Below are 15,387 nucleotides of genomic sequence, written 5' to 3' on the forward strand. Positions count from 1 at the left end.
CCATGAGAAGACAGCAAATCACCAGAGAGCATTCCATAGCTAAATATGACTCAACAGTGTGATGCTGTTGTAAAAAAAGCAAACATGATTCTGGGATGTATTAACAGGTGTATTGTGAGCAAGATACGAGAAGTCATTCTTCCGCTCTACTCTGCGCTAGTTAGGCCTCAACTGGAGTATTGTGTCCAGTTCTGGGCACCGCATTTCAAGAAAGATGTGGAGAAATTGGAGAGGGTCCAGAGAAGAGCAACAAGAATGATTAAAGGTCTTGAACATGACCTATGAAGGAAGGCTGAAAGAATTGGGTTTGTTTAGTTTGGAAAAGAGAAGACTGAGAGGGGATATGATAGCAATTTTCAGGTATCTAAAAGGGTGTCCTAAGGAGGAGGGAGAAAACTTGTTCACCTTAGCCTCTCAGAATAGAACAAGAAGCAATGGGCTTAAACTGCAGCAAGGGAGGTTTAGGTTGGACATTAGGAAAAAGTTCCTGTCAGGGTGGTTAAACACTGGAATAAATTGCCTAGGGAGGTTGTGGAATCTCCATCTCTGGAGATATTTAAGAGTAGGTTAGATAAATGTCTATCAGGGATGGTCTAGACAGTATTTGGTCCTGCCATGAGGGCAGGGGACTGGACTCGATGACCTCTCGAAGTCCCTTCCAGTCCTAGAATCTATGAATCTATGAATAGGTGGAAAGAGCTTGAGATGAGATTAAGGTTAAAGGCCACCATAGATGATCAGCATCAAGAGAAGATTGCATCAGAGTCTCTTTACTGGCAAAATATTCTGAAAAGTCTCATTGCCATTGTGAGAGTGCTTGCTACCCAAAACCTAGCACTGCGTGGCACTTCAGATCAGCTGAATGTGCCAAACAATGGAAACTTCCTTAAAATTGTGAAGCTGATGGCTGAGTTTGATGCTGTATTCCAGGAGCATCTAAGAAGAGTCACCACCCAAGAAATGTATACACACCACTACCTTGGAAAAGCAATTCAAAATGAGATCATACAGTTACTGGCAACAGAAGTCAAACAGAAGATTGTGGCAGATCTGAAGTCAGCAAGATATTACTCTGTTATTCTGGACTGCACACCTGACATCAGCCATATGGAACAAATGACTTTAATGGTGCGTTTTGTAACAACAACAGAACCTAGTGAAAATGTCCCTGCAATGGTGACTGTCAGAGAGCATTTTCTAGAATTTATTGACATTGATGATCCTACAGGAGCTGGTATGACAAATGTGCTTCTTAAAAAACTGGAAGATAGGGGAATTGCGATAGCTGACATGAGAGGTCAGGGCTACGATAATGGTGCCAATGTGAGAGGAAAGAACAGAGGAGTGCAGACACAGATCCGAGAGTTAAACCCTTGAGCTTTTTTTGTCCCATGCAATTCTCATTCATTGAACTTGGTGGTCAGTAGTGCAGCATCAGTTTCTAGTGAGGCTGCTGAATTTTTTAATGTAATTCAAAGCATCTATGTATCTTTCTCTGCATCAACTCCTGGATGGCAAATTTTGAAGCAACATCTGGGAACAACCACTGAGTGCCATACGATGGGAAAGTCGAGTGGAGGCGATAAAGCCTATCAAACAGCAAATTGGGAAGATAGATGATGCCATAGTTGCCATTATGGAGGATAATGCTATGACAGGAACTGTTTGTGGGAGAACAGAGGCAGAGGGAAATGGAATCACCAGAAAAATACATAACTTCAAATTTCTGTGTGGCTTAGTGTTGTGGCATGACATACTGTTTGAAATAAATGTTGTAAGCAAGAGACTCCAAGGTGTTGACCTTGATATATCTGGAGCAATGGAACAACTGGACAAAGCAAAGTCATACCTACAGTCTTACCGGTCAGATGAGGGATTTCAAAACGTTCTGAAGAGTGCACAGAAGTTGGCAGAGGAACTTCATACTGACGCTATTTTCCCACCCATTCAAGAATACAAGAGTCACTGAAGAAGATGACATTTTGATTACGAGGCACGGGATAATCCCATAAGAGACCCCAAACAGCAATTCAAAGTTGAATTCTTTAACCAGGTGCTAGACTGTGCAATACAGTCAGTTGAAGAATGTTTCATGCAGCTCAAGGAACACAGCAGTATATTTGGGATGTTTATGATATTCCAAAACTCCTCACTATACCTGAAGAAGACCTACACCAGCAATGCAGGGCACTAGAGACAGTGTTGACACATGATGACATGCGCAATATTGATGTGAGTGATTTAGGTGATGAACTGAAAGCTTTCAAGATACATTTCAGCAGGATCAACTCCAAAGGCTGTTCTGGAATATATGTGCACAAATAAGATGTCCACCCTCTTTCCAAATGCTTTTGTTGCTCTGCGCATACTTCTGACACTTCCTGTAACAGCTGCCAGTGGAGAACGCAGCTTCTCCAAGCTGAAGTTAATAAAAACACATCTACGCTCCACAATGACACAGGAGAGGCTGGTCGGCCTTGCAGCTGTCTCAATAGAGCATGAGCTGGCCCAGACTGTGGACCTTCAGGACGCAGTTCAAATCTTTGCAACCAAGAAGGCACGGAAAGCACCGTTTTGATTATTCAAACAGATAAAAATGCCAGTGTTTACTATGCAGACAAGAAAAGTTACATTTGCTGTTCAGGTGTTTGAAAGTTAAGTGTTACTTAACATTTTTGAACAAGGTATTTTAAGTTGTTAGTTCTCCTTTATTGGGGTAGGTAGCAGAGCAGTACCATGAAAGGAGTAGAACAGGAAGAAATCAGAATTGAGACCTTTCAAAGTTTTGGCCCAAGCGAGGGGGGATGGGGGCATCATTTGAGCTCCCCACCTCAGATGCCAAAATGTTGTGGGCCGGCCCTGTCCGCACCCCAGGACACTAGCAGGGAATACTCCCCATAGTCAAGAAAATGCAAAGATTGCAATTATTATTATTTATTTCTATTGCAATAATATCTAGAGAGGTCTTGAGCAGGTTGGAGACCTCATTGTGCTAAACCCTGCACAGACACATAGGGTATGTCTATACTACCTGCCGGATCAGTGGGCAGCGATCGATCCAACGGGGGTCGATTTATCGCATCTAGTCTAGATGCGATAAATCAACCCCCGAGCACTCTCCCGTCGACTCCTGTAGTCCACCAGGTTGAGAGGCACAGGCAGAGTCGACAGGGAAGCGTCAGCAGTCGACTCACCGCAGTGAAGACACCGTGGTGAGTAGATCTAAGTATGTCGACTTCAGCTACGTTATTCACATAGCTGAAGTTGCGTAACATAGATCGTTCCCCCTCCTTCCCCAGGGCATAGTAAATGTAGACCAGGGCATAGTAAATGACAGTCCCTTCCCCAAAGAGATTACAACTGTGCCCTGCTTCGACACAAAGGGCTTAAGGGCAGCAGGGGAGATTCTTCACAACTTTCCCTCCACTATATACTTACTCAAAGGCCAAATACAGTGTGGCCCATTGCATTATACTATTTTTGTCATAAAATATCTACCCTAAAATATACAGGAAGTACAACATGGCTGAGTTAATGTGGCTCTTGAACCCATATATTTTGCATTCCTGGCTTCTTCTTTTTCTGTCTGTGCAACCAAAATAAAACAGTTTTTTGTCATCATTGTGCTGTATATGTGTAAATTGTGTTTAAGCAGTCTGTGCCCTCCATTTCCTTGGTACTAGCAATGATTTCAGAAGTTATTTTATATACTGAGTTTAATGCCTTTTCTTGGTGTGAACACAATCTCCACTTGCTGTAATGTGTGCTACACACACGCAGTAAGGATAACATATTCCTCAAATAACTGAGACAATGAACAGAGACAACAAGAAATTACTATATATTACAATAAATAGTAATTTCATCTAGACAAAGAACTAATGTAGCAGTTGAAAAACAGAACTACTTATAAGCTTCAGTGAGTTTGCTGAAGCCTTTTCAAGGCTTACAATATTCATGCCACTGCAGCTGACAAAGCATGTTAGAGTTCCAGGTCAGAATAAAAGCATAGGAAGGTAAATTTCACAGAGCTGGGGAAAATTTAGAAGTTTTTCTACAATAACACATCTTTCCCTATGATGTTCAATGTTTGATCTAACATGCACAATGAAATAAAAGTGATGAACACACAGTCAATGTAGAAAAAGGATAAGCCTTTGTTAAAAATAGAAAATCAGCCATTTACTCAAAGTCCTGAAATTAGCTTTTTTTTAAACTGATTTAGTCTGAACCTTGATTCTGAAATGATAGTCAAGAACAAAAACACAAAAGTAATTTGATGCAATTTTGTTCTCCTTTTATTAAGCAGTATAATTTTAAAACATCTTTTCTGCTAAAGTAATTGTAATTATATAGGGAGTGGGGGAGAAGATTGTGTTTGGCTTGTAGCTAAAATACAGAACTGGAGATTTGAAATCTATTCCTGACTCTGCCACAGCCTTTAAGTGTAACCTAAGGCACTTCACTTAATCTTTCTAAGTCTCAGTTTCCTGGCCTGTAAAATGGAAACAATAATGCAGTCCTACCCTCACACTGGTATTTAATATATTGGGATTACTTTTGATCTCACTGCCAGTATACATCTGGAGTTACAGTTGTTTGGAAAATTGGGTTTATTTTTATGTACATTTTTGATGAAAATGAGAAAAAATTCATTTTTGTTGGAAGAACAAAAACCCAAACCCGGAACATTTTGGAGTTTTTTTCCCGTACAAAAACATGAACATTTGGAGGAAAGCAGATACTTTCTGATGAAATTATTGTTTAATTGAAAACTCAATCTTCTGTTGAAAAAAAGTTTTGATGGAAATTTTTCAACCAGCCCTAATCTGGAGTAATTGAAAGCTGCATCTGGTCCATTAATGTTTATAAAGTGTTTTGAGATGGGTAGGACTAGAAGTAGAAAGGGTTATCAAATAATTTTATTATTGTTACATATCAGAAATAATTTATAAACTGAGAGCTCTTCAACACAGCTAGTATCTTTCTAGCACTCTTTAATAGCAAAGGAGCACTGTTAAATGGAATTCAAATCCTTTAGTAATACTACAGTGTCTATTGAGAACTGAAATGTGTGGGAGATGGATAAGGCATGGACAAAATAAAAAAGCTAAATTAAATCTACGACAACAAAGTAACAGCAAAGCAAAGCAGGAGCACCTCATCAACACCTTTATATAAGCCTTTGAAATGTCACTGCTAAAAAAAGCAAAATAGTCAGTTTCGACCATTCACATGAAGAGGATTTTGTGTTGTAACAAAGCTATTAGCAGGCAATGCAGTTCTACGAATGCAGCAAAATGGCCCATATTCACAAATCCATTTTCGGTCCAGAGTTAATAAATTTAAACATTTTTAAGTGGTCAGGACAGTGGGGCTATGCTCAGGTGTAGGAATCTGCCTGCTCAGATCAGATCAAAGTTCTGGGGCCTAAGTCATTAAACAATAAAAATCTAGAGCCATGCTGCAAAGCACCAATACAATTAAGGTGTAACAACAATTAAGCGTAAAACTGACTTGATGTAGCCATTTTAATCAAAAGATAGGCTGGTGGGAGCAGGAATAGAGTTCTAGTCATGCCAAGGTAGACTCTAAAAACCACAGTGGAGGACTTTATTGCAAGCCATAAATAATTTTACAAATGATCCATTTAAGTGTCAAACACAACAGGACTTCCGTCTGCCAAATCCAAAACAAAAGTCTGCAGGCTCAATGCAACCAAGTTCCAGAGTAAAACAGCAAAACCACCCTGGCTCTCCTCAGCTCCTGCTCCTTCCTAGAGAACCTCCTTTTCTTACTCAAGATCCAACACCCCATAGCACTTCCCCTTCTTAGAACCCAATCATTAAACAGTATACAACCTAATCCTGTCCCATACAAGTCAATGGGAGTTCTGCCATTGACTTCAGTGGAAGCAGGAACAGGGGATGGTTGCATGTTTAAAGCAGTGTTCTAGAAAGCCAGAGGATTTGGGCACAATGCTCAACTCCATCACAGATTTATGTGACCTTGGGCTGAAATTTTAAAAAGAGCTTGGGGTCCATCATTAGGGCCAGACTTTCAGAATAACCTGGCCACAAATGTCACAGGAGGAACAGCTGGGTGCTGAACACTTGTAAAAATCTGGCCTTTATTTAGGTACCTAAAGTGGTTTGGCAGTGATGGGGCGCACATAAGTACTTAGATTAGAGCTGAGTAAAATTTTTGGACAAAACTTCATTTTTCCAAAAAATGCGCACACAGGTGGGCCTAAACATTTTGAAAATTCACATTAAATTTACTAAATTGTTTCCCCACCCCCACTCCGCACAATCCAAACCATTCAAGATGTTTGTTTGAATTTTTCAAAATGAAATGTATAGATTTTTGAATCTGAAATGGCTATTTTTTTTTTCAAATTTTATTTCCATTTTATTTTTTAAAAAAAGATAAAAAACCTCAAATAAAATTAAATGTTTCATTTCAGTTTAAAAAAGTTTGACGTGAAGCAACATTTTTTTGACTTTTTTATTTTGCTGAAAAATTTGAAAAATGTTCGTTTTGGGTTGACCGGAAGCAAATATTTTTTTTCAATTTTTTTGGTTGGGTACACACTACAGCTTCACTTGGTGTAAGTTATGTCACTCAAGGGTGTGAAAAAGTTACATCGACCTAAGCGCTGGTGTGGATAGCGCTGTCAGTGGGAGAGCTTCTCCTGCCAACATAGAATCTGCCGCTCACAGAGGCTGGAGTAATTAAGTCGACAAGAGAGCTCTCTCCCATCGGTTCAGAGCATCTGCACTAGCAGCACTACAGCAGCGCAGCTGCATGGGTGCAGCTGTGCCAGTGTAAGCTCTCTAGTGTAGTCATAGGTCTGGTCTATACTACCCGCCTGAATCGGCGGGTAGAAATCGACCTCTCGGGGATCGATTTATCGCGTCCCATCGGGACGCGACAATCGATCCCCGAATCGGCGGTCTAACTCCACCAGGGGAGGTGGTAGTAAGCGCCGCCGACAAAAAGCCGCAGAAGTCGATTTTGCCGCCGTCCTCACAACGGGGTAAGTCGGCTGTGATATGTCGAATTCAGCTACGCTATTCACGTAGCTGAATTTGCGTATCTTAAATCGACTCCTCCCTGTAGTGTAGATGTAGCCATAGCCTAAGAGCCTTCCTCTATTAAGAAGAGAGAATTAACCTCGCCCTGTCAGCTTCCAGACTAGGATGGCCAGGTGCCCAGTTTTCAACCAGAAAGTCCAGTCGAACAGGGGACTTCACAGTGTCCGATCAGATCTACTGACAGGACACCAAAAATATGGTTACTGCAGGTAGGGAAGATGCCAGGTCATCACTCGCACCAGCCCCATCTCAGCCAGGACTACCTCCTAGCTGTGTTGGCCAGCTGCAGCTCCCAGCCCCAGCTTCACAGGTGAGTCCCTTCCGAACTGGGCGGGAGAGGGGGAGGAAAGAGGAGAAGAGCAGCAAGTGATGGGGGTGGGAGGAGGAAGAGGAGCAAACAGGGGGCAGGGCCTCAGGGGGAAGAGGCAGGGCCTGGCGGGGCCTCGGGGCAGGGGCACAGCCTCAGGGGAAGAGGCGGGCAAGGGAGGTTCCGGCACTCCTGCTGGAACGTCCAGTTTTTAAATATTAAACAAAGTTGGCAACCCTAGTCCAGACAGGACTTCTATATTCTACTGCTTCATTGAAAAAAAAAAAGGAAGAAATAGTTTCAACTTTTAACATGCATATACCCTAAATGGCAGCATGAAATGACATAGCACGTGTCTGCAGAACAGAATTTATTTATAAAATCATCATTGAAAATAAAAATAAATTTAAAAAGTGTGATGCCTACTGTCAACTATCAAAATGCTAATTTAGGAAACAGTGCTTAAGAAGGCCCAAGATTATCCAAGGAATTAATCATAAACTAGGACAGCTCACAGTCCTAGGTAAAGTCAATCATTAATTCCCAGGAAATTCTCCAAGATGAGATCATTATAGCTAATGTAACAGTTGGGGAGCAGGGAAGGGTAGGTAGTTTGTATTTATGAAACCACAATGATCCCAACCGCCCAGGGGGGCATGTTTTATGTTTCCCCTCCAGGTCACCTTTAAATAGCATGTGTACCCAGATGGGCAGCAGGAATGTGGGGTCCAGGCAGCCATCTCCAACACCATTTTTATGCAGCTTCCCCAAGCTGAATGTGCTGAGGATGGTGCAGGCCTGATGGGATGGATGGCAACAGCAGGAGGGATCTATCCATACCTGTCTCCTTCTCTCTCTCTTTTTTTTTTTTTTTGGTAAGGTGGGGGTTGGGGTGGGGAAGAGATCTTGGTGAGCGTCTCACCATTACCTCAAGGTTACATCCACAAGCTAACAAACAGTTCTCTACAGTGTCATGGGAAGAGAAAATGTAAAAGATGGTGAGGTGCCAGGCAGTTTTAGAGATGACATCTGAATTCTGTTTTCAATCTCTGTGTTCCACTGTGGTTATAGTTCTCTAGCTCTTCTTCTTCTCAGCCATTCACAAACCTTCTGAAACTTCCCTGGTCTGACCCTTCTTAAAAACACTTTAGACATAAGGTCACAGCATCAAGTACATATGTGAGACTAGCTATATTGGTTAGGCTGCCTGTCAGTATAATCTCTTTAGGACAAACACCCATTCTGGTGTCTCACTTGGGTCATAACTGTGGAGGTCGAAACAAAATAGGACATCAGTCTTGGGCACCATGAAATTTTTAGCATAATAAGCCAGATCTTCAGGTGGTAGAAATTGAAATACTCTATTGACTTCAATTTACCCCCAGCTGAGGATCTGGCCAAACATTTAAAAACCTTATAATGCAATTCCCCTTACCGTTTGCTGTAGGTCAGGTATTATAATTCGTATCACTAATGTGTTGCTCCTATTGTCTTCCATTCTGCTGCTTAGTTTCTCTGATGTAGCCCTGATAGTATCATAAATAGTTTCTTCTTTGGAGCTGTCCGATTCAGATTCGACAGAATAATCTGAAAAGCTTTGTGCCATCTCATCTTCACTTGATGTTGGACTGCGAGGCATGTTCAGTTTCTCTTACCTCATATGGCTATCAACACAAAACACAAGACAAAGGCAAATTATAGGTAAAGTTTCAAACATGGTTCAGATTGAGGTTTTAGTGTATTTTTTTAAGCTACTGTACACTTAACAATGAAGTTATCTGTTTTCTCTTACCTCTTTTTCCCTCCCCCCATTTGTATGAGTTGGCAGAGTGCAATGGAAATAACGTGGTTAGCAGTTCACTAAAGAAAGAGGGGTGGGGGGAAGAGAGATGACCTTTCTTCCACGTCACACCCAATCTTCAAAAGGATCCAGAACAGATGACAAGAGTACCAGGCTTGATCCTAAATGGTAATGTTGTAAACTGCATTTGGATTGAGTCTGACTCGAGGGAGTAGTTTTCCCAGTACAAACATTACTTTCAATAGAATAATGTAGATATAAAAAGAGCTTCTAAATTAAATGTAATGCTAACAGAATGGCTGGTGTATTATGAGTCTTATTTGTACAAAATGTATGGATATGACTTCAAAAAAGCTACATTATTAAAAGAACAGAATGGTCTGACAGGCACAAACTATTTGAAATACAGCTAGTCCTCGACTTTACAACGTTCGACTTACAACGAACGGCACTTACAACGTTTCTGAACTGATACCCTGATTTGACTTATGACAATTGGTTTAAACTTTACTATGCTCAGTCCCGCAATGGAGTATATTGAGGTTCAGAGTTACGACGTTTCGACTTACGATGCAATTTTCAGGAACCAATTGTGTCATAAGTCTGAGGACTGCCTGTACAGTTCACTGATGAATGATGGGGAGGTAGCAGGAAAGTTGTCCAAAGAAAGGCTTTTTGGGTGAGACCCATGAGTTTGGATACTGTACAAATATGCAGACTATTTCATGGAAGTGAAGGACTGATAATACTGCATGGAGGCAGACTTAGTGCATGCAGATATAGAGGATGCCTTGCCCCAGGCCTGTCAGTATCCATTGACACCAACACTATTGCAATCCTGGCTACAGCAAATCTTCAGTCATGCTAACCTGAGTACAGATATTTGTGATGTTGGCAAACATCTAGTATGGAGTAGGCTAAAACCAAACACATGTTCACTTGTAAACTAAGTAGCTTTGAACCAAGGTGTCTAGCTTTATATTTCTATAGCATCTTTATCAAAGAGTCTCATATGCAGAACTGGTAGAAAAATTTCTTTCAATATTTTTTCAACACACAATACCTTTTTTCCAAAACGGAAATGTCCATTTTCAGTTAAAGTCTTCAGATTTTCATTTTAAAAATTGCTTTGTATTTTTTGCCAACCAAACACCAAAATCTTTCAGTTTTCACTTGCCAAAAAACAAATATTTTTTCTCTGTTTTTCAATTAAAACCCCGAAACAAATCTAAGAACATTTTCAACAAAAAATATTTTTCACGGGGGAAAAAATCATTTCCCAACCAGCTTTACTCACATTACCCTGTGAGGCAAGTACCATAGGTATTTTACAAGAGAGGCAAGCTAAGCACAGAAGGTGATCAATTTGGTCAAAGTCATTCACAAAACAATTCAGTGGGAGAGTTTAGAACAGAATCCAGGAGTCATGATACCCCAGCCTGTAGACAACATGATCTCCCTACCACAAATGGCTATTGAGTTAACTTCACTATGCCATGAAGCTCTCATGGGAGTAGATTTGTCAACAAAGACATCCTGGGAAAATCCTAAAGTCCATATTTAAGTTTGGCTCAGTTTATTCAGACAAACTCCCATTGACTTCAGTGGCAGTTTGCCTGAGCCAGGACTGAATAAAAATTAAGATCCACCTTTGACCTGTCTGTGTAAGGACCTCACTATTGGGCCCCAGGGAAATAGTGTATTTGGTGAATGGGTAGAGAAATACTAGAAGAACATTTTACTATGGTGTTTCAGGATCCAGTCTGAGCCAAATACATTCAACAGTGCTGATTCTCCATTGCCCAGCACCTTGTGCAATCAATTATACCAGTGCAATTCGAACGCAAAGGGGGTGTAAAAGGCTACCATTCTGATTTAACATTTTATGCTACTTTGCAGTGGAGCAAATGACTACACAAGGGACAGGGCAATGGAAAGTCAGGCCCAATGCTTCCAATTTCATGGGAGATTAATGGCAAACATTGCAAAAGCACACCAAATAGTCTAAATTCATGTCATCCTGTTATTGCTGGTCAAGGACAACTCCATTTGGTTACTAACTGTGGGCACCAGTGTTACTATTCTCAGCTATAACCTATAATTAATAATGAAGACTAAAAGAGTAAATTCAAATATTTGAAAGCAAGCCAGTTTACAAGAGTTTAATGCAGACTATTTACAAAAGAAAATTCTTGGGGGAGTATTTTACTGCTTCAGTGAGCTGTAGATTAATGCGGCTTTCCGAAGTACCTTTCCAAAGTCAATAGAAAGAATAAACATTTCAATGGATTTCTTTTTCATCCATTGATACTAAATCATATGAAGCCAAAATATACTAGGTCAATACGTAGCAGAGCAAAACAGATTAGCTGGTAACAGCTAGGAAAACACATTTTTAAAAAATATCACATTTTTTGTCTCTCCCTAATAACCATTTCAACAGGTAATATATGGAGAGTATTTTTCACCTTGTGCAGTAACTAGAGTTCTTTGAGATGTGTCCCCCTCTGGGTATTCCACTTTAGATATGCATGTGCCCTCGTGCCTTTGATCAGAGATTTTTGGTAGTAGTGCTCGTTCAGCCTGCACCCCACACATTCTCGTGCTCGTGCCAAGGCTATAGGGGGCTATGTGAGTGAACCACCCTCAGTTCCTTCTCCACTGCAAAGTCCCCCAAGGGAGATTCCGAAGCATAGGGGATGGAGGGCAGGTAGGAAGCACCCACAGGGACACACACCTAGAAGAACTCCAGTCACTGCACAAAGTGAGTAACTTCTTCTTCAAGTAGCGCTCCTCTGGGTGCTCCACTTCAGGTGACTCCTAAGCAGTACTTCCCTAAGGAGGCAGGAGCTTCAGTGCAGAGTCCAATACAGAAGAGAGAACTGCACTGCCTACAGCATCATCTGATCTTACCGGAGGCACCAAGTCATAGTGATTAGGGAAAGTACGAACGGAGGACCAAGTGGCTGCTCTACAGCTGTCTGAAATTGGTACATCCTTAAGTAAGGCTATAGATGTAGATAGTGATTTTGTGGAATGTGCTATCACTCTCAAAAGGGGTTGAACATGAGTTCTGTTGTAACAGAAGTTAGTGCATCTGGAGATCCACTTTGATAACCTGTTTCAAAATTACCAAACCCTTGTTTCTGTCCACAATGGATACAAGTAAGAAGATCTTCTAAACGATTTGGTTCAATCTAGGTAAAAGGCTAATGATCTCCTGACATTTAGGGTATGGAATATGGCTTCTTGATACTTTGATGTGGTTTTGGGGGGGGAATGGGAGATGAATGGTTTGATTAATATGAAATTCTGAGGATACCTTAGGTAAAAATCTTGGAACAACCCATAGTGACATTTTCTCTCTGGTGAGTACCGTAAATGGGGGGTCTGGGTAGAAGTGATTGCTACCAGGAAGGCTGTCTTCATTGAGAAATCTAATAGAGAAAATGCAGTTCTGACCCTGTATTCACACCCTACACACTACTGTAATAATTTTGTATAAAATATGCCTTGTGAGGTATCATTTGAAAACTAATATCTCACGATCATTAATAGTCTTGTGTGATGCATGTACGCAGTGTGTATTAAGAATGATGGCTATATGCTGAAATTATGATTTGAAGCGTGTTTAAACCAGGCATGTCAGGGGAGCTGGTAAACAGGTCTGCCCTATACAAAGGAATATGTTTGCTTCTCTGACCACCCCAGTCATCGGGCAGAGACAATGAAGGTATATCTACATATCAGGTAAAGCTATCAAGCCAAGAGCATGGCATCTATGCTCCAGCGGGAGAAAAGGTTGGCATGGGTTTCACTTTTCAGAGAATACATTGCAAAGGTTTACTGATCTATAAAGACAGGGGGGCTCGGTGTGGGCCACGAGGATGTGTGGGGCACATGAGCGGGCCAAATGAGCACCTCTCCCAAAAATCTCCAATCAAAGGCACAGGGCACAGGCGCACCTGAAGTGGAGCACCCACAGGGACACCACTCAAAGAAGAATGCAGGGTAGTGGATTTAAGCTACCTTGTATAGGGTTGATAAATTACATCTAAACAGCACGCAAAGGAAGAGTTGATCTGTTCAATCTTCCCAAATTTTGCTGCATGATTTTTTTCAAGTAAAAACTACCTGCTAAAGAGCCATTGCTGGAACTGTAGAGGAGAATAACCACTTGAATCTCTGGCGCCCACGAATCAAGCAATTAGGTTTAATAAAAAGTGAAGCCAAAGCAGGAGTTCCTTGGACTGTCAACAAGGCAAATGTACAGGAAGCACTTGACTGTTTGGGTTCGGGGTGTAGAGAAATGAACCAGGAGTAGGAAAGGGGAGAGTGAAAAACAGTATCTACACTTACAAAAAAAGGAGAACTATAATTCCTCATTACTGCAGCTCCTGTGGTGGTAGCAAAGGGGAAAACAACAGTTTAGGCAAGGTTCAGGCACAGTCTGACCTAACCAACAGAAGAGTTGTACTGATGAAGAATTACAGTTCCTAGAGTATGGTAGACCCAGCCAGAGTGTAAGAAGACCAAATACATTTGAGTCCAAACTTGTGTCCATTTGTGAAGTGAAATTCACAGACAATTCTGTTCAGCTTTGCTGTTTGGGCTGTGAGCAGCATGAAACTGTAATTTGGTGCAGTTTTTAAACAAGTTAAAAGAGGTTTGATTTGGTTGCTGTGGCTGAGATAAGGTTGGTAATTTAGCTGGCAGAGCCCTGTTACATTTTTACAACTGTCTTGGTTTTGTTCCCATTACATTCCAAAGGCTTTTCCATAAAGCATCATTATCATTATTTTGTATTACAGCAGAACCCCAACTGAGACCAGGACCCTGTTGTGCTAAGTGCTGTATACATACATTGTAAGAGACAGTCTCTGCCCTGAAAAATCTTAAAATCTAAATACACAAGAAAGATAAAGGGTGAGAAGAAAAGCAGAGTGATGTGACTCGCCTTAGGTCACACAGTCAGTGACCGAGCAGGGAACAGAATCCATCTCTCCTTAATGCCCAGTTCAATGCCTTATTCACTGGACCACACTTCTTAATTGGTCTTGCTTACTGAAGGCTATTATATGGCCAAAATATGAATTATCTGTAGCTAATGTGGCTGCCTGGAATTCATTTTTTTCTGTACTGCAAAAAATATAATCTTTGCTACCTAGAATTAAGAACAGTACAATATGACTGCATTTTGTGGTAATTTAATAACAATACTTATTTCTTAGTGCTTTTCATAAGTAGATATCAAAGCACATCAGACTTTAAAGTATTTATCCTCAAAACACCTCTGGAGGCAGTGAAGTACTATTATCCCCACTTTACGGATGGAGAACAAAGGCATAGACTTGTCCAAAGTCACACAGGAAGTCTGTGGTACAGCAGGGAATTGAAGCCAGGTTTCCCAAATTGCAGTCATATTCCCAAATACTAAACTAGTCTCCTAGCCACTGGACAATCCTTCCTCTAAATAGCACATTAGTGGTTGTTTTTAGAATAAAAAGGTTTACATCAGGAAAAAATACATTTAAAAACATTAGGACTGTGGCACAAATCAATGAAAGTCAGGAAATTCAGTTTCACATATGATTGATGTGCTTCATTGAACAAAAAGAAGAGTGGTGAGAGATAAGAGAAAAGCATCAACCATAATTTGGAATCTCCTAGACTGTTTGGTTAGTGTTAAACCTTTTGTGTTTATTACTTTTGTTTTTTAAAATGTCTCTTGATTATCTTTTTTTTAAATCTTTATGGAAGGTTATGAAAGTTATGATATTTAAGTATCAGAGGGATAGCCATGTTAGTCTGTATCCACAAAAACAACGAGGAGTCCGATGGCACCTTAAAGACAAACAGATTTATTTGGGCATAAGCTTTCATGGGTAAAAAACCCACTTCTTCAGATGTCCAAATAAATCTGTTAGTCTTTAAGGTGCCACTGGACTCCTCATTATTTTTTTTATATTTAATGAGATCAGAACAGCTCTGATACAAACACATCTTGGGATGCGTGTCATACTCATGTAATCAGGTATAAACATATATAATATCAATAGAATAGAATACACACAAACATACCAAAGATACATCATACAAAGGAAATTTAAAAAAAACTTCAAACCATGGCAATATTAACAGTTATGTTATAATTTTTGTTCGTCCTGAGAAAAGTTGAGCCT

At 40.6% G+C, this 15,387-nt stretch overlaps 1 protein-coding gene across 1 annotated transcript in view; it reads right to left on the bottom strand.

Moving 5' to 3' along the window:
• SHANK2 (SH3 and multiple ankyrin repeat domains 2) overlaps positions 1-9,060 on the bottom strand; it is a 561,458-nt gene extending 552,398 nt beyond the window's left edge. The window contains exon 1 of the mRNA XM_029911481.1: positions 8,840-9,060. Coding sequence (XP_029767341.1) covers positions 8,840-9,043 — 204 coding nt within the window. The 5' untranslated portion in view covers positions 9,044-9,060. The remainder of the gene's footprint in view (positions 1-8,839) is intronic.
• Between the last annotated feature and the right edge of the window lie 6,327 nt (positions 9,061-15,387).

This window comes from Terrapene carolina, unplaced genomic scaffold (assembly GCF_002925995.2).
Source record: "Terrapene carolina triunguis isolate 2854851 unplaced genomic scaffold, T_m_triunguis-2.0 Scaffold96, whole genome shotgun sequence".
Taxonomy (NCBI): domain Eukaryota; kingdom Metazoa; phylum Chordata; order Testudines; family Emydidae; genus Terrapene; species Terrapene triunguis.